Source organism: Coregonus clupeaformis, chromosome 13 (assembly GCF_020615455.1).
Source record: "Coregonus clupeaformis isolate EN_2021a chromosome 13, ASM2061545v1, whole genome shotgun sequence".
In the NCBI taxonomy this organism is placed as follows: Eukaryota; Metazoa; Chordata; class Actinopteri; order Salmoniformes; family Salmonidae; genus Coregonus; species Coregonus clupeaformis.
Genome location: NC_059204.1, coordinates 54,862,654 through 54,888,408, shown reverse-complemented (window position 1 = coordinate 54,888,408; position 25,755 = coordinate 54,862,654). Strand labels below are relative to the sequence as shown.

Genomic DNA, 25,755 nt, shown 5'->3' with positions numbered 1-25,755 from the left:
CCCTCTCTCCTACCTCCACATATTTTAACTCAAAAGGGCATTCATTAATGCGTGAACAAGAATCACTTTTCTCTCTCTCTCTCTCTCCCCCAGAGGGCGATGCGAGGAAGGAGTGTCTCCATGGAGATGATGGCAAAGGGTGGAGGAGGTGGCATGCCCACCAGTCTGAGTGGAGGGGTTCTGCCCCACAGCAGCTCTGATGTGAGGGAGGGGTGAGGGAAGGCTTGAGGAGGTGGGAGAGACAGTAGGGGGGAGTGGGGATGGTGGGGTGGTTAAAAAGGCGAGGACAGGGGGACAGTGAGGCTTATAATTGATAAAATGCCGTTACAACTTCTCACCCATCTTGGTCTCTTTCCCCTACTTCTTCCCTACTCCTCTCTCTCTCAGGCGACTAATGTTAAGTCTCCAGTGAAACGTCGCTCTGGTCTTTTCCCTCGCCTGCTCAGTATAGACAGCCAGACAGAGAGACATAACCACAATCATCGCAGGTAGGACACAAACACACAGAGACTTCAGTAGATCACATCTATAGATGTAATGTATGTATTGGTGCCTTTCGGGTGTCGATTGAGGACCTCTTTGCTGAGGAATGGGATAATCAGATAAAAAGATTTAGCTACATGATAGTGCTGCTTTTGTCCTTTACAGTCTCCATAGTGACCAGAGAAGCTTTGATACTGGCCACCCTACGCAGGATGTGAAGTCAGAGACCCTCTCTAACCCCAGCTCTCCAGAGGCCTGCCCTAAGGAAAGGTGTGTGTGCGTGTATTTCCCTCCCCCTCTCCCTCTCTCTAGGCCCAGCAGTGTAAAGTTAAAAGGGAGCAGTAGGACTAACGTCTCCCCCCCCCCCCCCTTCTAGGCCCAGCAGTGTAAAGTTAAAAGGGAGCAGTAGGACTAACGTCTCCCCCCTCTAGGCCCAGCAGTGTAAAGTTAAAAGGGAGCAGTAGGACTAACGTCTCCCCCCTTCTAGGCCCAGCAGTGTAAAGTTGAATGAGTGCAGTGCCAGCAGGACTAACGTCTGCTGCTCCTCATCTAGTACGAGTAGCTTCAGCAGCGCAGCAGGAGAGGGAGAGGCCACCGACACTGACCCTGTGAGTGGCACCTGTTTGAGTGTGTGTGCGCGTGCTTCAATGAGAATGTGTGTAGTGTGGTCCTCTGTAGCTCAGCTGGTAGAGCACGGCGCTTGTAACGCCAAGGTAGTGGGTTCGATCCCCGGGACCACCCATACACAAACAAAAAAAAATTATGCACGCATGACTGTAAGTCGCTTTAGATAAAAGTGTCTGCTAAATGGCATATTATATTATTATATTATACAGTGTATTTCTCACTTTATCCCTTCTCTCCATCTCTCCCCATGTGTTTCTCTAGAACACTCTGGCACCCTCAGTGTTCCCCTCTGTTCACAGCCCCTCCCTCACTGTTGAAGGTCAGAGTTCAGGGACCCCTGTCATTATGTGCCGCAGCCCCACAGGTAACCACGACAACAGCTTCCTGTGCTTTTAATAATCATACTTTTCTAACTGAACGTAATTATTTCTTAGTCATTACATCAGAGGAAAGGTTTGTTTATAAATGCTTGTTTTGTTTCTCTTTTCAATCTAGAGTTAAAGAATAAGAGCTCTCCTAGGTCCAACTTGAAGTTCCGTTTTGACAAATTGAGTCACTCTGCAGCAGTAAGTATTGTCCCTCTGAGTATGAATGTTGTGTGTGTGTGAGAGAGAGAGAACCTGTGTGTGTCACCAGCCCCTCCTGTCTTTCTAACAGGGACACTAGGTGAGAAACTAGGGATGAAAGAGAGATTAAACAGGTGAGGGAGGCTCTTGTGAATTGAAATATGTTGTATTTTAATTTGTTTCTCACTCTGTTGTTTCTCATTTTTCCCCTTTCTCAGTTCCAACAGGATGGAGGGATGAAGGAGAGTACATTAGGGATGTGTGGAGAGAAATAACAAGAGAGAGAGGATTAAAGAAGAGAAGTGGCTCAAGATGGATGATTCAGTACACACTACAGATGTACAGTGGAAGTTTTAGACCCAGGCAAAGCTGTGCTCTGCCTAGTGGGTAACGGTTCTTTCATATTCAGCAGTCTATGTGGGTGTTTCCTGAACACTGATCAAAGTTCTATGAGTGGCTCTAACATCGGTCCTTGTCAGCCACTGTACTGCATTCAATACCACACAGAACTGGAAGGCATAGATTAGATTCCACATCACTAAGGCCAGGAATTTTTCCTGACCAGGAAAAGCTCTGGCCATAGGCATCACCAATGGAGGCAATATTGATGTCAAGACCGCCATCTTGGAAAAATAGAAAAATAATAATGGCTTGCCGTACAAAATAAAATGTTACAATCTGAGGGTCCCTGGAATTTCTACACTGAACAAATATATACATGCAACATGTATAGTGCTGGTCCCATGTTTCATTAGCTGAAATAATGTCCCAGAACCATATGCACAAAAAGCTTATTTCTCTAAAATGTTGTGCACAAATTTGTTTACATCCCTATTAGTGAGCATTTCTCCTTTGCCAAGATAATCCATCCACCTGACAGGTGTGGCATATCAAGAAGCTGATTAAACAGCATGATCATTTCACATGTGCACCTTGTGCTGGGGACAATAAAAGGCCACTCTAAAATGTGCAGTTTTGTCACCTAACACAATGCAACAGATGTCTCAAGATTTGAGGGACTTTGACTGCAGGCATGTCCACTAGAGCTGTTGCCAGAGAATTTAAAGTTAATTTCTCTACCATAAGCCGCCTCCAATGTCGTTTTATAGAATTTGTTGAACCGGCATCACAACCACAGACAACGTGTAACCATGCCAGCCCAGGACCTCCACATCCGGCTTGTTCACCTGCGGGATAGTCTGAGACCAGCCACCCGGACAGCTGATGAAAAAAAATCTGCAAAAACTGTAAGAAACCGTCTCAGGGAAGCTCATCTGCGTGCTCATCATCCTTACCAAAGTCTTGACCTGACTGCCATTAGGCATCGTAACCAACTTCAGTGGGCAAATGTTCACCTTCAATGGCCACTGGCACGCCGGAGAAGTGTGCCCTTCACGGATGAATCCCGGTTTCAACTGTACCGGGCAGATGGCAGACAGCATGTATGGCGTTGTGTGGGAGAGTGGTTTGCTAATGTCAACGTTGTAAACAGAGTGCCCCATGGTGGCGTTGGGGTTATGGTATGGGCAGGCATACAGTACCAGTCAAAAGTTTGGACACACCTACTCATTCAAGGGTTTTTCTTTATTTTTACTATTTTCTACATTGTAAAATAATAGTGAAGACATCAAAATATGAAATAACACATATGGAATCATGTAGTAACCAAAAAAGTGTTTAACAAATCAAAATATATTTTAGATTTTAGATTCTTCAAGTAGCCACCCTTTGCCTTGATGACAGCTTTGCACACTCTTGGCATTCTCTCAACCAGCTTCACCTGGAATGCTTTTCCAACAGTATTGAAGGAGTTCCCACATATGCTGAGCACTTGTTGGTAGCTTTTCCTTCACTCTGCGGACCGACTCATCCCAAACCATCTCAATTTGGTTGAGGTCGGGGGATTGTGGAGGCCAGGTCATCTGATGCAGCACACCATCACTCTCCTTCTTGGTCAAATAGCCCTTACACAGCCTGGAGGTGTGTGTTGAGTCATTATCCTGTTGAAAAACAAATGATAGTCCAACTAAGCGCAAACCAGATGGGATGGCGTATCACTGCAGAATGCTGTGGTAGCCATGCTGGTTAAGTGTGCCATGAATTCTAAATAAATCACAGACAGTGTCACCAGCAAAGCACCCCCACACTATCACACCTCCTGCTCCATGCTTCACGGTGGGAACCACACATGTGGAGATCATCCGTTCACCTATTCTGCGTCTCACAAAGACACGGTTGGAACCAAAAGTCTCAAATTTGGACCAAAGGACAGATTTCCACTGGTCTAATGTCCATTGCTCATGTTTCTTGGTCCAAGCAATATCTTCTTCTTGTTGGTGTCCTTTAGTAGTGGTTTCTTTGCAGCAATTCGACCATGAAGGCCTGATTCACGTAGTCTCCTCTGAACAGTTGATGTTGAGATGTGTCTGTTACTTGAACTCTGTGAAGCATTTATTTGGGCTACAATTTCTGAGGCTGGTAACTCTAATGAACTTGTCCTCTGCAGCATAGGTAACGCTGGGTCTTCCTTTCCTGTGGCGGTCCTCATGAGAGCCAATTTCATCATAGCGCTTGATGGTTTTTGCGACTGCACTTGAAGAAACTTTCAAAGTTCTTGAAATGTTCCGTATTGACTGACCTTCATGTCTTAAGGTAATGATGGACTGTCGTTTCTCTTTGCTTATTTGAGCTGTTCTTGCCATAATATGGACTTGGTCTTTTACCAAATAGGGCTATCTTCTGTATACCACCCCTACCTTGTCACAACACAACTGATTGGCTCAAACGCATTAAGAAAGAAAGAAATTCCACAAATTAACTTTTAACAAGGCACACCTGTTAATTGAAATGCATTCCAGGTGACTACCTCATGAAGCTGGTTGAGAGAATGCTAAGCGTGTGCAAAGCTGTCATCAAGGCAAAGGGTGGCTACTTTGAAGAATCTAAAATCTAAAATATATTTTGATTTGTTTAACACTTTTTTTGGTTACTACATGATTCCATATGTGTTATTTCATAGTTTTGATGCCTTCACTATTATTATACAATGTAGAAAATAGTACAAATAAAGAAAAACCCTTGAATGAGTAGGTGTGTCCAAACATTTGCCTGGTACTGTAAGCTATGGCCAACGAACACAATTGCATTTTATCAATGGCAATTTGAATGCACAGAGATACCGTGATGAGATCCTGAGGCCCATTGACGTGCCATTCATCCGCCGCCATCACCTCATGTTTCAGCATGATAATGCATGTCCCCATGTCGCAAGGATCTGTACACAACTCCTGGAAGCTGAAAATATCCCAATTCTTCCAATTGCTTGCATACTCACCAGACATGTCACCCATTGAGCATGTTTGGGATACTCTGGATCGACGTGTACAACAGTTTTTTCCAGTTCCCGCCAATATCCAGCAACTTCGCACAGCCATGGAAGAGGAGTGGGACAACATTCTACAGGCCACAATCAACAGCCTGATGAACTCAATTCGAAGGAGATGTCGCGCAGCATGAGGCAAATGGTGGTCACACTAGATACTCACTGGTTTTCTGATCCACGCCCTTACCTTTTTTGTAAAGGTGTCTGTGACCAACAGATGCATATCTGTATTCCCAGTCATGTGAAGTCATAGATTAGGGCCTAATTTATTTATTTAAATTGACTGAGCTGTAACTCAGTAAAATCGTTGAAATTGTTGCATGTTGCGTTTATATTTTTGTTCAGTGTATATAGAAGGAATAAAGTGATTCCTGATTCTGTTCTAATTGTTCTGTGTCTGAAACAATCATCCATGCAAAAGAGAGCATGACGATGCAAAATCAAAGAAAAAGAAAATGTACCCAGCAAACATGACCCCATTGGTCCCATGTGGGTATTCAGTGGGCAAGGTGGGAACGGGCTAGCCCACACCAGGCCCACATCAGCCCAACACGGGCTAGCCCACAACAAGCCCAACATGGACTAGTCCACACCAATCCCACATCAGCCCAAAACAGGCTAGCCTACACCAGCCCAAGACAGGCAAGCCCACACCAGCCTAACACAGGCCAGCCCACACCGAGCCAGTCAGATTTATTCATGAATGCCAAGGGAAGCCAGGATTCCCCCCCCCCAAAAAAAATATATATATATATTTAGTCTCTCTGTGTTTCATACATTTCCTTCAATTCACAAGAGGCTGAATGTATCTCACCGGAGAAAGCATCTGAGCGAATGAAACAGCGCCCCTCTGTCTCTGTATGTGTAGCCCATCTATCTGAGGCTGTCTGGTCAAAAAGAGTATGACATTGTTGCCGCCCGTAGCATTGAATGCAAGAGACACCTGCGAATATTTGGCCTCCTTTGATAAAAAATATAAAATAATAATAGGCAATCAGCGTTGAGCTAAACTGATTGAGCTCAGCTGTGAATGGTCCTGGCTCACCAAAAAAGTGTCAGGGGAAGCCAGTTTGGATTTGGGTTCACACCAATCACATCACATCAGAAGCCAAACGTCATTGACAGAAAAAAACATGAATTGTTGCATCTCGTTGTGTTGTTGTCCTCCCGTGGCTAGCTAGCTAGCTAAAATCGTTGCTTTCCTAAATTAGCCATGGATGGAGATAGGGATTTGGACTTGTGGTTTTACTTAATTCAACATACTGGCCAATAATTATAACGGTGATTTTGATCAAACCATAAATTCATACATTGGGCCCCTGCCCTGACAGGATGGAAGTTCAACATGTAGCTAGATGTAGTAGGCTAATGTTAACTAGCTGGCCTGGCGCATCATTGCCCATGAAAGGAAGTTAGGCTAGCAAGCAAGCATTTTAGTCAGGTAGCCTAGGACAGCAAAAACTAAAAGTGTGTACTGTATGGCAGTCATAGAATGTTTAGGCAACATGAAAGAGGAGGATGGCATTGGCGTCTCTCTACAAGTAGGGTGAGTCAACATGTTTTTTCAACTTGCACGCACACGCACACACACAACACGGGCTAGCCTACAACAGCTCTAACACAGGCTAGCACACAACAGCCCAAGATGGGCCAGCCCACACCACACCCAGCTAGAGGCGGGGGCTTATTACAATATTTGGGGGCGTGGTTGGCATAGTTTCGATCCAGTTTAAGTGTTCTGTTGTGTGATGCCCACATTTTTTAAAATATTGTACACTGCCAATGATAGTCTTTAAAAATACTTATGTAGTATCTTAGGATGCTCCTTAGATCGATGACTCCGGACATGTAAGTACATTTTGGTATTTAATATTAACTTAAAGAATCATTACAGGAATGCACCTGGCGTAGGCTACCTGAGGCCGCCTAAGCAAGGTAATATCATAGAGTTTCTAAACCCAGAGGCTCACCATCGCGGGACTTCCAGGAACGCTTGCGAAACCGAAGATGTGCCTTTGATTTGACGGCCTGCGCAGTTCCGTGTTAGACGACCGTTAGACTCAATAACGTGTCAGCCAACATCGCCATGACATGGCCTACAAGTGTGATTGGGGATTTCTACTGTACCCTCTTTGGTAATATGGCAGACATTTAAAAGGCTACGGCTAGCGGGAAGCAAACTCCATTTTGAGTCAGTACTGCCATCTATTGGTAAACATAATACTCAACATAAATATACCAGGTTACTACATTCCCCCCATTTTAGAGTAATAACCCAACATAATTAATTTCTCCCTGAGCTAAGCTGCAAACATTCATTATTTTCTCATAACGTAATGACATTGTTTTTTTTTTTTTACAATCAAATTCATATTTCATTGTTTTCTTTAATTGCAATGCCTACAGTTCGTCTCTTTTTTTGGACTACCCTCACTTCTGTGAGATCTAGGGCGCATTCTTGCCCTTTCTAAGAACATGATTTCACTTAGAATCTGAAATAGTCCGGCGGACATCTCTGTCTAATAGAGCATCTCAAAGGTGGTGTAGCTGGTGCCACAGGCACTTCACCACTTGCTGGTGGAACAAAGTCCTTTTGTGGAGACCTTACAGGAGGTGGTTGTCCCGGACTGGTGGTCTCAGGGAGTTGAGCATCTCGGGTTGTTTGTCCCACTGTAACTCCGGGGACGTTCCAGTTTCCTGTCCAGTTTGTTCCAGCTTTGATTCATGTCCGTGGGTGGATCTGGAAGTCGAGCACGGCTCTGATCCACGTGTCTCCTTAGTCTTTGTCCACTTCCAATGATCACAGTATATGATACTGGTCCTGAGTAATCCCCGATTGTAGCAGAAATCCATTTGGGACCGAACCCATAGTTTCTTGTGTAGACAGTCTCCTAGTGAGAAACTTCTGAGTTTGCTTCTGTTGTCATGATTCTGCTTTTGATTTAATTGCTTTTGTTGCAGTTTCACATCCAAGCCTGAGGAGATCGAATGTTGACCTTAACCTTCTTGACATGAGCATTTCTGCAGGTGACAACCCGGTTGTAGCTTGAGGAGTGACCCTGTAACTAATGAAGAACCCTGACAGCTTTGTCTCAATGAAGCCTCCTCATACTCTCCTTCAAAGTCTGAACCTTCTGATCACCTTCCATTTGAAGATGGGTAGAACATGCTGAATTTCATTTTGCTTCACGAAACTTGCGAATTCAGTGCTTGTGAAACAAGTAGCATTGTCGCTAACCAACATTTGAGGGAATCCCATGACAATGAAGCTTTGTCTCAACTTCTCAATCATAGCATGTGATGTTGACGTGTTCATGGGGTAAACATCCTTCCACTTTGAATGAGAATCATCAGCACAAGGAACATTTTCCCTAGGAAAGGTCCTGCATATTCCACATGGAGTCATGTTGATGTTTTTTCCGGCCTTTCCCATGGATGTAATGGCACGATGAGTGGTGACGTCAATCTTTAGCCACCTGGATGCAACTGGTGCAACATCTTCAGTAGCATACCCCGTCCTTGTGGTGGGATAACTACTCTTGAACCCCACAGAACACACCCATCTCGAACACTCAAGGCCAAGCGACTAGTGTAGTAAGGCAGGATCCTACACATCGATCATCAATACTTGGTCATTTTCTCCTTCCTGAGTGATGATTTCTGGAACAGGCAGTCTACTCAGGGCATCAGCGTTATCGGGGTCTTTACCTGGCTTGTAGATTATTCTGTACTCGTAGGCCCTGAGCCACGAAGCCCAACATTGTAGTCTTGGAGGGACCATTTGACAATTTTCTTGACATGAACCCAGTTTCTCTGCTCCATTGTCAATCCAGTGTGATAGAACCGCCCCGACACTATACGATGAGGCATCACACGATAAGATGTCTGTCTGCTGAGTAGTGCACCAGCACTTCTGCTGATTACAGTAACTCCTTTGACTTTGCAAAAGCTTCTTCCTGTCTTTCTGACCATTTCCAGGCCATGTCCTTCCTTAACAGTTGATGCAGTGGAGCTAAGAGGGTAGAGAGGTTAGGGTGGAAGCGATTGTAATAGTTCAGTAAGCCTAGATAGGCTTTCAGGTCTGTAATGCGTGTTGGTGCTGGAGCGTCTACGACAGCCTTCACTTTAGCTTTGACAGTGTGTAACCCCTTGGCGTCCCCCTTGTGACCCAGGTACTGCACTTCATCAGCTAACAGTGTACACTTGCTCCTCTTCAGCTGGAGACCGGCCTCCTCCATCCTCCTCAACACTTCATCCAAGATTCTCAGATGCTGCTCCTTCATTACTCCCATGACAAGAATGTCGTTGAGGTAAACCGCTACCTTGGGTATCCCATGCAGAACTCACTCAATGTTTTTTTGGAAGATAGCTGTTGCGGAGGACACCCTTAAAGGTAAGCGTTTGTAGGTAAACATCCCTCTGTGGGTATTTATGGTCAGGTACTTCTGTGAAGCTTCATCCATTAGCACTTGCTGATATGCGTGACTCATGTCCAGTTTTGTGAACTGTTGCCCTCCGATTAACGCTGAAAGCAAGTCCTCCACTCTGGTTATGGGGTACTGCTCCAGTGACAAAACTCTATTTCCAGTCAGCTTGTAGTCACCACAAAGTCTGATTGAACCATCTGGTTTGCGTATGGGAACAACTGGTACTGCCCAGTCAGAGAACTTGACAGTAATAATTATATCCTCTGTGAAGAGTCTATCAATTTCCATATCCACTTTAGGCTTCATGGCATAAGGAATTGATCTTGGCCTATTGAATTTGGGAGTAGCATCTGCAGCAACATGAACGGTCGCTTGGACCCCTTTTTAATGTCTCTCTCTTCTTTGAACACACACCCATGCTTTGAAAGCACCTGCTGCAGTGTCAGTGACCACGTTTACATGTGCACAGTATTCCGGATAGTAGCACCTATCCCGCTTAAGGTCTTATTCTAGATAGGCTGTTTACATGTACCTTTGATATCCCACTCACGAGTATCCATGTATCCATGAAATTATTCCTCATTTAAATTCATATGGGTTAAATGGAATAGTAACTGAAATCTGGACACAGACTGTAGGCCTATAACCTCTCACATGTAGCCTAATATAATATGAACTCCTGCAGAATTATGCATTTCTTGCAGTAAAATGATACGCCTACACCAAATGTAAATGTTGTCTCGAGAACAGGAGTGGAGAAATATTATTTATTTATTTTAGCATCTCCCGAGTGGCGCAGTGGTCTAAGGCATTGCATCGCAGTGCTAGCTGTGCCACTAGAGATCCTGGTTCGAATCCAGGCTCTGTCGTAGCCGGCCGTGACCGGGAGACCAATGGGGCGGCGCACAATTGGCCCAGCGTCGTCTAGGGTAGGGGAGGGAATGGCCGGCAGGTATGTAGCTCAGTTGGTAGGGCATGGCATTTGCAACGCCAGGGTTGTGGGTTCGATTCCCACGGGGGTATAAAAAATAATGTAAGTCGCTCTGGATAAGAGCGTCTGCTAAATGACGTAAATGAAATATGAATGCGCGTGTAACGTGTTATCTTTGACGCTGTTATGCAAGCAAATAGTATTCAACCATATACACTGAGTATACAAAACATTAAGAACACCTGCTCTTTCCATGACATAGACTGACCAGGTGAAAGCTATGATCCCTTATTGATGTCACTTGTTAAATCCACTTCAATCAGTGTAGTTGAAGGGGAGGAGACAGGTTAAAGAAGGATTTTTAAGCCTTGAGACAATTGAAACACGGATTGTGTACGTGTGCCATTCAGAGGGTGAATGGGCTAGACAAAATATTTAAGTGCCTTTGAACGGGGTATGGTAGTAGGTGCCAGGAACACCGGTTTGTGTCAAGAACTACAACGTTGCTGGGTTTTTCATGCTCAACAGTTTCCCGTGTGTATCAAGAATGGTCCACCACCCAAAGGACCTCCAGCCAACTTAACACAACTGTGGGAAGCATTGGAGTCAACATGGGCCAGCATCCCTGTGGAACACTTTCGACACCTTTTAGTCCATGCTCCGACGAATTGAGGCAGTTGATTGATTTGATAGGCAACAATGTTGCACTTCACTAGCGATAGTTCAAGTCAAGACAGATAGAAAGGGAGGCAGACAGGCAGAGTAGAGAGATTAATGCAATTGAAAGAACCTGCATTTTCATCAGGATATTTACTGTTTTTATTTGTCGGCTTTATGTTTTTTTACTTAGTTGACAATGGATGTTATAGGCCTACTGCTACTTTGGCCTAAGATATCTCTCATTTCTTTAGCCGCCAATGCCTCATGGTGAATCAGTGTGTCCATTTGGCAGAGGCTGGTGCTCTCGCATTAGTGGAATTTAGATTTTTATCATTTTAATTCCGATTTGCATTATTAACCACGTGACAATGATTTTGAGAAACAAAAACGTTACTATTGAAATGTAACTGTTCCACGGAAATGCTCATAAGAAAAACATAACTGGCACACAGATCGGTAGAAATGGTAGGATATATTGTAAACTTCCCCAAACTTGAAACTCACAAACTTGAAATTCACGAGCCTAGGAATAGACCGTTGTGAATAGAGCGCACATAATTTTTTAGGGGGTAGATCAGCTTTAATATTACAGATAGGTTGTGGCTTCTAAAAATGTAATTGTCTGCATTATGTCCAATCCCCCATACATTTGTATTTGTAAAGATATATATTATTTTAAATATACACTACCATTCAAAAGTTTGGGGTCACTTAGAAATGTCCTTGTTTTCGAAAGAAAAGCAATTTTTTTGTCCATTAAAATAACATCAAATTGATCAGAAATACAATGTAGACATTGTTAATGTTGTAAATGGCTATTGTAGCTGGAAACGGCAGATTTTTTTTATGGAATATCTACATAGGCGTACAGAGGCCCATTATCAGCAACCATCAGTCCTGTGTTCCAATGGCACGTTGTGTTTCATAATCCAAGTTTATCATTTAAAAGGCTAATTGATCATTAGAAAACCCTTTTGCAATTATGTTAGCACAGCTGAAAACTGTTGTGCTGATTAAAGAAGCAATAAAACTGGCCTTCTTGAGACTAGTTGAGTATCTGGAGCATCAGCAATTGTGGGTTTGATTACAGAATCAAAATGGCCAGAAACAAATAACTTCCTTCTGAAACTCGTCAGTCTATTCTTGTTCTGAGAAGTTAAGGCTATTCCATTTGAGAAATTGCCAAGAAACTGAAGATCTCGTACAACGCTGTGTACTACTCCCTTTACAGAACAGCGCAAACTGGCTCTAACCAGAATAGAAAGAGGAGTGGGAGGCCCCGGTGCACAACTGAGCAAGAGGACAAATACATTTGATTGTCTAGTTTGAGAAACAGACGCCTCACAGGTCCTCAACTGGCAGCTTCATTAAATAGTACCCGCAAAACACCAGTCTCAACGTCAACAGTGAAGAGGCGACTCCGGGATGGTGACCTTCTAGGCAGAGTTGCAAAGAAAAAGCCATATCTCAGACTGGGCAATACAAATAAAATATTAAGATGGGCAAAAGAACACAGACACTGGACAGAGGAAGATTGGAAAAAAGTGTTATGGACAGACGAATCGAAGTTTGAGGTGTTCGGATCACAAAGAATAATATTTGTGAGACGCAGACCAAATGAAAAGATGCTGGAGGAGTGCTTGATGCCATCTGTCAAGCATGGTGGAGGCAATGTGATGGTCTGGGGGTGCTTTAATGGTGGTAAAGTGGGAGATTTGTACAGGGTAAAAGGGATCTTGAAGAAGGAAGGCTATCACTCCATTTTGCAACGCCATGCCATACCCTGTGGACGGCACTTTATTGGAGCCAATTTCCTCCTACAACAGGACAATGACCCAAAGCACAGCTCCAAACTATGCAATAACTATTTAGGGAAGAAGCAGTCAGCTGGTATTCTGTCTATAATGGAGTGGCCAGCACAGTCACCGGATCTCAACCCTATTGAGCTGTTGTGGGAGCAGCTTGACCGTATGGTACGTAAGAAGTGCCCATCAAGCCAATCCAACTTGTGGGAGGTGCTTCAGGAAGCATGGGATGAAATCTCTTCAGATTACCTCAACAAATTGACAACTAGAATTCCAAAGGTCTGCAAGGCTGTAATTGCTGCCAATGGAGGATTATTTGACGAAAGCAAAGTTTGAAGGACACAATTATTATTTAAACTAAAAATCATTATTTCTAACCTTGTCAATGACTACATTTCCAATGCATTTTGCTATATTTCCTATTCAAACTCATTTCATGTATGTTTTCATGGAAAACAATGACATTTCTAAGTGACCCCAAACTTTTGAACTTTTAAATATTTTCCTTTTTTATTATTTTCCCCTAACACTACCACCCCTGCCCTAATTTGAGTAAACTAATGGACAACAATACTTAAGCTTCTACTTCCAGCTTATATATACTATATCCATTTTACGGACACAGTATATTTTACATGAGTTATCTTGTGTTTGTTTTTAGTCTCACCCTTAAGCTACCCTCAACCCCTCACATCTACAGTGCATTCGGAACGTATTCAGACCCTTTGACTTTTTCAAATTTTTGTTAAGTTACAGCCTTATTCTAAAATGGATAAAATTGTATTTTTTCCTCATCAATCTACACACAATACCCCATAATGACAAAGCAAAAACATGTTTTTAGACATTTATTGAAATTTATAAAGAAAATACAAAACGGAAATATCACATTTACATAAGTATTCAGACCCTTTACTCAGTACTTTGTTGAAGCACCTTTGGCAGCGATTACAGCCTCAAGTCTTCTCGGGTATGAAGCTACAAGCTTGGCACACCTGTATTTGGGGAGTTTCTTCCATTCTTCTCTGCAGATCCTCTCAAGCGCTGTCAGGTTGGATGGGGAGCGTCGCTGCACAGCTATTTTCAGGTCTTTCCAGAGATGTTTGATCGGGTTCAAGTCCGGGCTCTGGCTGGGCCACTCAAGGACATTCAGAGACTTGTCCTGAAGCCACCCTTGCGTTGTCTTGGCTGTGTGCTTTGGGTCGTTGTCGTGTTAGAGGGTGAACCTTTGCCCCAGTCTGAGGTCCTGAGCGCTCTGGAGCAGGTTTTCATCAAGGATCTCTCTGTACTTTACTTTCCCTCAATCCTGACTAGTCTCCCAGTCCCTGCCGCTGAAAAACATCCCCAAAGCATGATGCTGCCACCACCTGCTTCACCGTAGGGATGGTACCAGGTTTCCTCCAAACGTGACGCTTGGCATTCAGGCCAAAGAGTTCAATCTTGGTTTCGTTAGACCAGAGGATCTTGTTTCTCATGGTCTGAGAGTCCTTTAGGTGCCTTTTGGCAAACTCCAAGCGGGCTGTCATGTGCCTTTTACTGAGGAGTCGCTTGCGTCTGGCCACTCTACCATAAAGGCCTGATTGGTGGAGTGCTGCAGAGATGGTTGTCCTTCTGGAAGGTTCTCCCAACCCCACAGAGGAACTCTGGAGCTCTGTCAGAGTGACCATTGGGTTCTTGGTCACCTCCCTGACCAAGGCCCTTCTCCCCCGATTTCTCAGTTTGGCCGGGCGGCCAGCTCTAGGAAGTCTTGGTGGTTCCAAACTTCTTCCATTTAAGAATGATGGAGGCCACTGTGTTCTTGGGGACCTTCAATGCTGCAGAATGTTTTGGTACCCTTCCCCAGATCTGTGCCTGGACACAAACCTGTCTCATAGCTCTACGGACAATTCCTTCGACCTCATGGCTTAGTTTTTGCTCTGACATTCACTGTCAACTGTGGGACCTTATATAGACAGGTGTGTGCCTTTCCAAATCATGTCCAATCAATTGAATTTACCACAGGTGGACTCCAATCAAATTGTAGAAATATCTCAAGGATGATCAATGGAAACAGGATGCACCTGAGCTCAATTTCAAGCCTCATAGCGAAGGGTCTGAATACGTATGTAAATAAGATATGTTTTTTATTTGTAATACATTTGCAAAAACCTGTTTTCGCTTTGAAATTATGGGGTATTGTGTGTAGATTGATTGAGGATTTTTTTGTTATTTAATCCATTTTAGAATAAGGCTGTAACGTAACAAAATGTGGAAAATACTTTCCGAATGCATTGTAAGTCAATAAGTCTGGCCTTTAAGTGACAAATCCGAACTGCCCACTTCAAGCAAATCCTTGTGAACGCCATGTCTTTTCCTATGATATGACATACAAATTATTTTCAGCCTAGTTTCCGTTTAAGGGCTGGGTTTTATTTGAATGTTAACACCCACAAGCATGGCATTGTTTATTAATCAGAAACAGCTGCAAAAGTATTCCTCTACATGACTGAGATGAGCCTTGTGTCCACTCAGCGCCTGAGCCGTGGAGCAAATTAAAATCGGGGGTGCAAACTGTTTTTGCACCTCCACTTTTTAAAAACCAAAATATTGTCATAATTCATTGGATAATTTGTACATTTTCAAATATATATTTTTTTGCTAGTTTGTATAAAGAAAGAGACAATTTTATAAATGGTATAATTGCGTGATATGATAGCATTTTGCAAACCCGCTATTGGTTTTGACCAATAAGTTTTGCTTCACTACACGCTCCACTTCTTTGATTGGTGTAATGTTAGTGTCTATCCAGATAATGAAAAGGCACCTGCGAAAGAAAATTCAAGGAACTTAAAGTTACATGTAATTTGCGCTGTGCATGATCATTGTAGCCTATCATTTCATGAGAATGGGCTGACTTGGCATTGCTGTACCGCAGCCAAAGCCTGCAGCAGCCTACCTACCAAAGGTTTCACCGTGTTCATTACAATGTAGAAATCTATCAATATCCATGTTACTGGAGCTTCATCTTATTCTTTCTAACTATTTATATGGCGGATTCGCGGCCGCAATTTATGGAAGATGCCAAAACTTTGGAGATAACAATAGATAGAGAAGTCAGAGATAGGCCAGTGGTTTCCATCTGTGGCGAAGTTTTCCCTAAATCAATACGTATGACAAATCCATCTCCAGAACCAGCTATAGAGCCAGCTGGCTAATCTTTTGAATACAGATAACATATTAGCTAGCTAGATGAGGTTAGCATGCTAGCTAGCTACACTTGTTGATGTTTATCAACTCCATGTGGAAATTCCCACACCCAATTTGTCAATATGTATAAGTCGCCTTCGTCTTTCTTCTGAGGTGGAACCTTAAACATGCATTTCCTCTCTAGGACAGGAAATGTCATCGAAATAGTGGTGAAAACTTCCTCTGCGTAAAAAGTATATGTATGATAGTAACACCTTGTTTGTCCTTCTGATACAATGTATCACATTCCCTAAATACCTTTTAAGGCTTGAAAATTATGCAATTTATGCATTTAATTAAATTGTAATGAAGAAATAATAAATACATTCCTATTATAGCTAAGGTGCATTGGGCAGCCTACATGGGGCCAATGTTTTAGCCCGCATTGGACCCACATCGTGCCAATGTGGGCATGTTTGCTGGGAAAAGATGGGCTTATTTCAGGAAAAGTGAGTGCTGCCTTCACCAGATATGGGCTGCCCACACTGCGCAAATGCCTTTGGGGCCAACATTGAGCCGATCAGCAAAGGAGCATTGGCCTAATATTGGCAGCCTACATGGGGCCAATATTTTTGCCCCCATTGGGCCCACATCGTTTCAATGTGGACATGTTTGCTGGGTATATTTTGCACTAAACAGACACACACTGTTGTGAATATTTCCCAGTAAGTGATATTTATATAAATGTGTCATGTAATCATGTTGCACATATTTATGAATTTTTTTTCAAGAGCACACGTCTTGAAAATTGTTTTCATTCTCTCATGTAAAAGACCTGGTGGTTATGGGTGTGCTTGCCCGGGCGTCAGGCGGGGCTTGGTCCTTCCCGCTCTTGGAAAATCCCTTTGGGCCGGGGGCGGGGTCTTTGCCCTGCTGGCGTATCTGGGTGGGTGGCGGCCATTTGTATTGCATTGTTGTTGTAATAGCATTTTTTTTAAGACATACAAAAATTACAATTGCACTGAAAGCACAAGTACTTATTTTCTAACCATGATGCATCTGACCTCTCCTTACTAAACCTGATTTTACTCAAGTGGTGAACCCTTATCAACAGTGTCTTAAATTATCCCCATAACAAAGCACTGAATCAAGTAATTGTGCACAGTGATTTTCACGTATAAATATAGTATATGAATATATAATTTAACATATAATATATATGTTAGTGTGTTAAATGATTGACAAATGCCTACTTGGATTTATGTATGATTTATAATGAGGGACAACAGTTGTGGTTTCCCGATGTCTGTTGTCACCCCTGGTAATGTATAGATTATAGCCTATATACTTTTCATGATTGAGCACGTAGCTAACCCTATGACTGTGCTATATGGGTCCAACATAAACAAGTTAAAAAATTGTTACTGAAGTTGCACTTAAACGCTCGTTATTTACCGACTGCCTGAGACCCCTCGTAGAACAGCTACAGTGAGGTCGTGACTTTTTCAATTTTGTTGTTACAGCCTGAATTTACAATGGATTACATTGAGATTTTGTGTCGCTGATCAACACACAATACCCCATAATATCAAAGTGGAATTATGTTTTTAGAAATGTTTACAAATTAATTCAGGAGTAAGAATGTGCTTAACAAGTCACATAATAACTTGCATGGACTACCACACATACAATTATCTGTAAGGTCCCTCAGTGAAGCAGTGAATTACAAGCACAGATTCGACCACAAAGATCAGGGAGGTTTTCCAATGGTTCGCAAAGAAGGGCACCTATTGGTACATGGGTAAAGAAAACTGACATTGAATATCTCTTTGAGTATGGTGCAGTTATTAATTACACTTTGGATGGTGTATCAATACACCCAGTCACTACAAAGATACAGTTGCCGGAGAGGAAGGAAACCGCTCAGGGATTTCACTATGAGGACAATTGTGATTTTAAAACAGTTACAGAATTTAATGGCTGTGATAGGAGATAACTGAAGATGAATCAACAACATTGTAGTTACTCCACAATACTAACACACTGTAAAGGACAGAGTGAAAAGAAGGAAGCCTGTACAGAATAAATATATTCCAAAACATGCATCCTGTTTGCAATAAGGGATTAAAGTAATACTGCAAAAAATGTGGCAAAGAAATTAACTTCATGTCCTGAATACAAAATGTTATGTTTGGGCCAAATCCAACACAACACATCACTGAGTACCACTCTTCATATTTTCAAGCATGGTGGTGGTGGCATCATGCTTGTCATCGTCAAGGACTAGGATGTTTTTTAGGATAAAAATAAACAGAATTGAGCTACGCCCAGGCAAAATCCTAGAGGAAAACTTAGTTCAGTCTGCTTTCCAACAGACTTTGGGAGACAAATTCACCTTTCAGCAGGACAATTACCTAAAACACAAGGCCAAATATACACTGGAGTTGCTTACCAAGATGATATTGAATGTTCCTGAGTTGCCTAGTTACAGTTTTGACTTAAATCGGCTTGAAAATCTATGGCAAGACTTGACAATGGCTGTCCAGCAATGATCAACAACCAACATGACAGAGCTTGAAGAATATTTGAATGTATTGTACAATCCAGGTGTGCAAAGCTCTTAGAGACTTACCTAGAAAGACACACAGCTGTAATTGCTGGCAAAGGTGATTCTAGCATGTATTGCCTCTGGGGGTGTTTTATTTTCCATAATGCAAAAAAATATATATATTTTATTTCCCACTTTGACATTAGAGTATTTTGTGTAAGATTCGTTGACCAAAAAAATATCATTCCATTTTAATCCCACTTTGTAAAACAAAGTGGAAAAAGTCAAGGGGTGTGAATACTTTCTGAAGGCATTGTAAGTGCGTCGTTAGATGCTTCTTTGCCCTTCCGTGTCACTTTATAGACAGAAGATCTCTGTTAAACATAGAATCAAGCCGTTTATCTGTCTCTTTGTGACCGCCGATCACTTCGGAACAAAGTTGACTACAAATACAAAGTTGCCAATGTCTTCGCGATGGATAAATGAAAACCGAGATGTCTGCATAAAAAATTTATACAGTAGGCCCCCAGCTAACAACAAACGTTTCCACAACTTTAGAGAACGTTCCCTTAAGAGTTTCATTAGGTCATTAACTAACGGTTTCATAGGAATGTTCCAGTGATGTGAAAGGACTGTTTCCAAGAGACCATACCCTAAATGTCAAATAGAACTTACCCAGAACATGGTTACCATTTTCTCAGAATATTCAGTATGAATGTTCTAGACATGTTTCATTGGAATATTCCAGTGTCCAGTTTTGAGGGTTAGGAGAATATTCCATCAACATCATACCAAACATACACAGAACATGGTTGCCAATGTTCTCAGAATATAAGATATACATTTTCTAGACACATTTCTGTGCTGGGCCCCTTACTCTTTATCATCTACATCCTCCCCCTTAGTCAGATCCTCCACCACTTCAACCTCGACTTCCACTACTACACCGATGACAACCAGATCTACCTCAGCACCAAATCCCTCATCAACCTAGCCTGGTACAAACCATCTAAATCTCGCGACCTTACATCAGGATGGTTCCTCGAGACTTTAACCTACACATTGAACTGAATTAGCTGACCATCTTGAGATGGCGAGTCAGTCAGGAGGTGAGAAGTCCTCAAGTTCAAAACTTTGTTCTCTCCATAGCAAAGCTAGCTTAGCTTACCTCACTGTACTCACTACTTCCCTTGTTTGTTGTGATTGAACAGCAAAGAAACACCCAAGAAACACCCACATCAAACCACACCCCCAAGACAACTCTTGTTTGGCATCATAGCCGCTAGCATTTCTTAACCAAGCTTCAAAACAAGGCCAAATCAGGAAGTTCAGTTGCTCTTTAACAGTTAAAGGTTTCCACTAGCTTTCATGGCAACAAAGTCAAAATTGGCTACAAATATTTGCATTTGGTCTTAATTTAATATAAGGTTAGCAGTATGGGGCCTCCCGAGTGGCGCAGCGGTCTAAGGCGTCACTACAGACCCGGGTTCGATCCCGCCTGTATCACAACCGGCCGTGATCGGGAGTCCCATAGGGCGGCGCACAATTGGCCCAGCGTCGTCCGTGTTTGGCCATTGGTGCGGATGGCGGTTGTTAAGAACGCGGTTTGGCGAGTCATGTTTCAGAGGACACATGACTCGACCTTCGCCTCCCGAGCGCGTTGGAGTTGCAGCGATGAGACAAGATCGATGGGTTAGCAGTGTGGTTAGGTTTAAAATACAATTTTAAGGAGAGAAATTGTAGAAATGGGTGGGATTAGACATAATTATGACTTCGTGGCTATGGAAACTAGTGACGACCACAGTTAAGGGCCATGTTCCTTTGCTCAGTCGGTGGATTGTGCAGTCGCACCTCCCTCGCATGCCTGCCTCACCTGGGACATATTTAGAGATTCCTATTTTTCTACAGTCAAAAAACTACAATAGCCTGACAACCAAAGCAGCCATGACTGCAGTTATTTAATAGAAGTCAACCTACAATGCCATCAGAAAGTATCCATACCCCTTGACTTATTCCACATTTTGTTGTGTTACAGCGTAAATTCAAAATGGATTAAATAGATTTTCTTTCTCACCCATCTACACAAAATACCCCATAACGACAAAGTGAAAACAGGTTTTTGGAATGAAATACAGAAATATCTAATTTACATAAGTATTCACACCCCTGAGTCAAAACTTTGTAGAAGCACCTTTGGCAGCGATTACAGCTTTCTGGGTACGTTTCTAAGAGTTTTGCACACCTGGATTGTACAATATTTGCACATTCTTTTAAAAATTCCATAGATTTAAGCCAATTTAAATCAAAACTGTAACTAGGTCACTAAGGAACAGTCAACATCGTCTTGGTAAGCAACTCCAGTGTATATTTGGCCTTGTGTTATAGGTTATTGTCCTGCTGAAAGGTGCATTTGTCTCCCAGTGTCTGTTGGAAAGCAGACTGAAACAGGATTTCCTCTAGGATTTTGTCTGTGCTTAGTTCTATACTCCCTAGTCCTTGCCGATGACAAGCATACCCATAACATGATGCAGCCACCACCATGCTTGAAAATATAAAGAGTGGTACTCAGTGATGTGTTTTGTTGGATTTGCCCCAAACATAACATTTTGTATTCAGGACATTTCTTTGCCACATTTTTTGCAGTTTTACTTTACTGCCTTATTGCAAACAGGATGCATGTTTTGGAATATGTTTATTCTGTACAGGCTTCCTTCTTTTCACTCTGTCATTTAGGTTAATATTGTGGAGTAACTACAATGTTGTTGATCCATCCTCCATTTTCTCGTGTCACAGCCATTAAACTCAAACTGTTTTAAAGTCACCATTGTCATGGTGAAATGGTTGAGCGGTTTCCTTCCTCTCTGGAAACGGAGTTAGGAAGGATGCCTGTATCTTTGTAGTGACTGGGTGTATTGATACACCATCCAAAATGTAATTAATAACATCACCACGCTCAATGGAATATTCAATGTCTGTTTTTTTTTTACCCATCTACCAATAGGTGCCCTTTGCAAGGCATTGGAAAACCTCTCTGGTCTTTGTGTTTGAAATTCACTGCTCTACTGAGAGACCTTACAATTATTTTTATGTGTGGGGTACAGAGATGAGGTAGTCATTAAAAAATAATGTTAAACTCATATTGCACACAGTGAGTCCATGCAACTTATGACACAAAGGGGTTTAATACTATTTGACTCAAGACATTGCAGCTTTTCATTTTTAATTAATTAGGTACAAATTTAGAACAACATAATTCCACTTTGACATTATGGGGTATTGTGTGAAGGCCAGAGACACATCTCAATTTAATCAATTTTAAAGGCTGTAACACAATGAAATGTGGAAAAAGTCAAGGGGTGTGAATATTTTCTGAAGGTAGTGTATGTCTGTAAACACCACCTGTTAATGCCATTATACAGCACAAGTATAGTTGGATATGTTCCACACTAAGTGGCAGTATTACAGTATTACAGCCACAGAGCAATACCGCATGCACAGATATAGTCTGTGTCCAAAATGGCATCCTATTATGGGTGTTTACCCTACTTTTAGTGCACTACTTTTGACCAGTGCCTTTCTTTCACCAACCATACACGATCAAACATTAGTGTTGCAACACTTACTGGAAGGCGTGCCCAGAAAGAATGAGAGCAGGTCTTGGTGGACTACGGACCCTGGTCAAAAGTAGTGCACTACATAGGGAATAGGATGCCATTTTGGACAGAACCATGGGCTGTAGGGCTCTGGTCAAATGTAGTGCACTATATAGGGAAAAGGGTAACATTTCGGATGTAACCATAATAGACTGGATCATTTCATGTAAAATAAGTGATTCTATTTTCATGTGGACATTTTTTTATGCAATATATGCAACTAAGACAACATTGCTGCTACAAGGCTGCTTTTTGAGTTGTGTCTCAAATATCTGAATTTTATCTAATGTGCCAAAATTCACCTCATTTTTCCTTTCTGTTGGACTGGACAACTAGATCAATGACAAAGACTTGGGGCTGGATTCAATCCGTAGCGCTGAAGTTCGGCTCTACAGTGTGATTTAAATTTAAAGGCAATATTTCCATGTTAGCGGTGACTGCCTTCATGGTAAACGCTGCATATGACAGCTCCAGCATTACAGATTGAATCGAGCCCTTGATCATAGTTATAATTATTGAAAATAAAAGCTTTGTTTGATGTCTTTATAAAATGTGTGACTAAAAGTGAGTCTTTGTAAATAAATAATAATGTAAATAAAATATGAAGTTAATCTTTTTTGGGGTTAGTTTTTGCAAGCAGCTTTTGTGACTGAATCTGAAAAAAATGCCATGATTGTAATCATGGAAGAAGATTCTGGAACTGTTACCTTTTGTTCACCCGTTGCTCTTTTGCTGATGTGTCTTGTCCATGCACAAACAAACATTTTAATCACACACAAACATTTTAATTCGTTTTTTTAAAAGCTTTATTGCTAAGCCAAAACATTATTTTCCCAGTGTTTTTTAAGAACTTATCCTATTGCACTAAAAGAACTGCCAACATTGGACCCAGTCTAAAGATTGACCAGAAAGGTTGTCATGAAACAGTTCTGCATATTTAAAGGATGTCGCAGTCCTTTCTCGACTCTAGACAGATGTCAACCAGTCAGTTGACAAATCAAAATATCTGAATTCCTATATCTTTATAAAACATGAATTATTACATACAACACTTTGAAGCCTTTCATTCTAGCCTTCTTATAAGTATACAGTACATACCCACTCATTCTCAGAATATAAAAATATATGTAAGACAAATTAAACAAAACTTGCAGCATTCAATAGAATTCCCATCATGAAATGTGAAATTGTCATGAAAGGAATTCTTGGTTCCTTCCACAGTGGCTCTGGAAACAGTATTACAGATAACTGAGAAACAGTACAGGAAGTAATAAACTAGTCACACTGTAGTCACACCATGTAAATCTTACACTGTAGTAGTCTACTTTGCCTCCAAAATGTTTGGAAAATCATGATATAATCTTGAAAGCCTACTTCTGATTTTTTACTTCCGTCATGTTGCTAGCTAGACCAATGATGACTACTATGATTAGTAGATAGTGATAGATATGATAGAGGTGTGTGCGCACCGAGTAAACAAACCAGACAGAAGACCTGAGAGACTGGACCAGATAGAGATGAATGATTTGTGATCAGGGTCGTGCACAGACCTTTGATGGAGCAGGTTCTTGAATTCAAAGTGTTCTACTTCTCCTTTTGCCAAATTCAACGTTATTAATTGTTTTGCATAGGCCTTCATTTTCTGCAAAAAACCACATCACACATTGTAGGCTAAGAAATCCAAAACCTCTACTGGGGTGGGCTACCAGAAGCTGATCATTGCTAATGTAGATGAATCAGCGTGTTATACTGTATGCTGTCAAAACAAGCTAACTAGTCTTTTCTTGATTTGAATTTGTTCTGCTTCTGACAAACATTCGAACTGAATTTGCCCACTTTCCTGTACATGACGTGAGACCAAATGCTAGCAACTCCAGTAACCAACAACTGGTATTCATTTCAAACTCACCACCCGGCACCAGTTTGGTAGCTTGTGCATGCAGGAGGAGTGCAGCAGCGCACTGCCTCGCTCGCAGTCAGCAGAAGGGCAGAGGATTGTTTTCAAGACTCATGAGAAATGATCTATACTGAACACGTGTTACCACACCAGCCCAGAACCTCCTCATCATTCTTCACCTGCGGGATGGTCTGAGACGAGCCACCCGGATAGCTGATGAAACTGAGTATGCACAACCGAAGAAATTCTGCACAAACTGTCAAAAATCGCCTCAGGGAAGCTCATCTGCCTGCTCATCGTCCTCACCAGGGTCTTGACCTGACTGCAGTTCGGCGTCGTAACAGACTTCAGTGGGCAAATTCTCACCTTCGATGGCCATTGGCACACTGGAGAAGTGTGCTCTTCACAGATGAATTTCGGTTTCAACTGTACCGGAGCAGATGGCAGATGTGTGGGCGAGCGGTTTGCTGATGTCAACGTTATGAACAGAGTGCCCCATGGTGGCGGTGGGGTTATGGTATGGGCAGGCATACGCTACGAACAATGAACACAATTGCATTTTATCGATGGCAATTTGAATGCACAGAGATACCTTGACGAGATCCTGAGGACCATTGTCGTGCCATTCATCCGCCGCCATCACCTCATGTTCCAGCATGATAATGCACGGCCCCATGTCGCAAGGATCTGTACACAATTCCTGGAAGCTGAAAATGTCCCAGGTCTTCCATGGCCTGCATACTCACCAGACATGTCACCCATTGAGCATGTTTGGGATGCTCTGGATCGACGTGTACGACAGCGTGTTCCAGTTCCCGCCAATATCCAGCAACTTCGCACAGCCATTGAAGAAGAGTGGAACAACATTCCACAGGCCACAATCAACAGCCTGATCAACTCTATGCAAAATAAATGTCTCGCTACATGAGGCACATGGTGGTCACACCAGACACTGACTGGTTTTCTGATCCACGCCCCTACCTTTTTTTTTCTTTTGGTATCTGTGACCAACATATGCATATCTGTATTCCCAGTCATGTGAAATCCATAGATTAGGGCCTAATACATTTATTTCAATTGACTGATTTCCTTATATGAACTCTCTCTCAGTAAAATCTTTGATATTATTGCATGTTGCGTTTATATTTTTGTTCAATGAAGTTTGATGGGCAATTCGTTTAAAGTTAGAACTAGAAAGGCCTCTTTGGACCCCCCTTCAAGCCAAGCTTCAAGTCTTTTGGGCGTCAACATTCTAACAGTCTAATAATTTCCTATATGCTATCAGAAAAATAATTATTTGGTTGTGTTTATTAAGGTCTTATTTCAAAAAACATAATAGTGTTTTCATTAGTTTATGTTACTGTAGTTAGGCTATACACTCACCGGCCAGTTTATTAGGTACACCACCCGTTCACAAGAATGGATCGCTCCTACAGACAGTGAGTCACGTGGCTTGATATATAAAGCAGACAGGCATTGAGGCATTCAGTTACTGTTCGATTGAACGTTAGAATGGGCAAAATGAGTGACCTAAGCGACTTTGAGCGTGGTATGATTGTCGGTGCCAGGCACGCTGGATCCAGTATCTCAGAAACGTCCAGCCTCCTGGGT

The 25,755-nt window shown here is 42.2% G+C and overlaps 1 protein-coding gene across 4 annotated transcripts in view; it reads left to right on the top strand.

Annotated features, from left to right (window-relative positions):
- LOC121579760 (rap1 GTPase-activating protein 2) overlaps window positions 1-2,441 on the top strand; it is an 87,616-nt gene extending 85,175 nt beyond the window's left edge. Inside the window, exons 18-25 of one of the 4 annotated variants that reach the window (XM_041894627.1) lie at window positions 94-201; window positions 388-488; window positions 649-753; window positions 971-1,091; window positions 1,372-1,474; window positions 1,606-1,676; window positions 1,768-1,810; window positions 1,895-2,441. In XM_041894627.1, coding sequence (XP_041750561.1) covers window positions 94-201; window positions 388-488; window positions 649-753; window positions 971-1,091; window positions 1,372-1,474; window positions 1,606-1,676; window positions 1,768-1,776 — 618 coding nt within the window. In that variant the 3' untranslated portion in view covers window positions 1,777-1,810; window positions 1,895-2,441. Of the gene's footprint in view, window positions 1-93; window positions 202-387; window positions 489-648; window positions 754-970; window positions 1,092-1,371; window positions 1,475-1,605; window positions 1,677-1,767; window positions 1,811-1,894 lie in introns of those variants that run through there. The other 3 variants (XM_041894626.1, XR_006002947.1, XR_006002948.1) reach the window with 3 other exon arrangements.
- The last annotated feature ends 23,314 nt before the right edge of the window (window positions 2,442-25,755 follow it).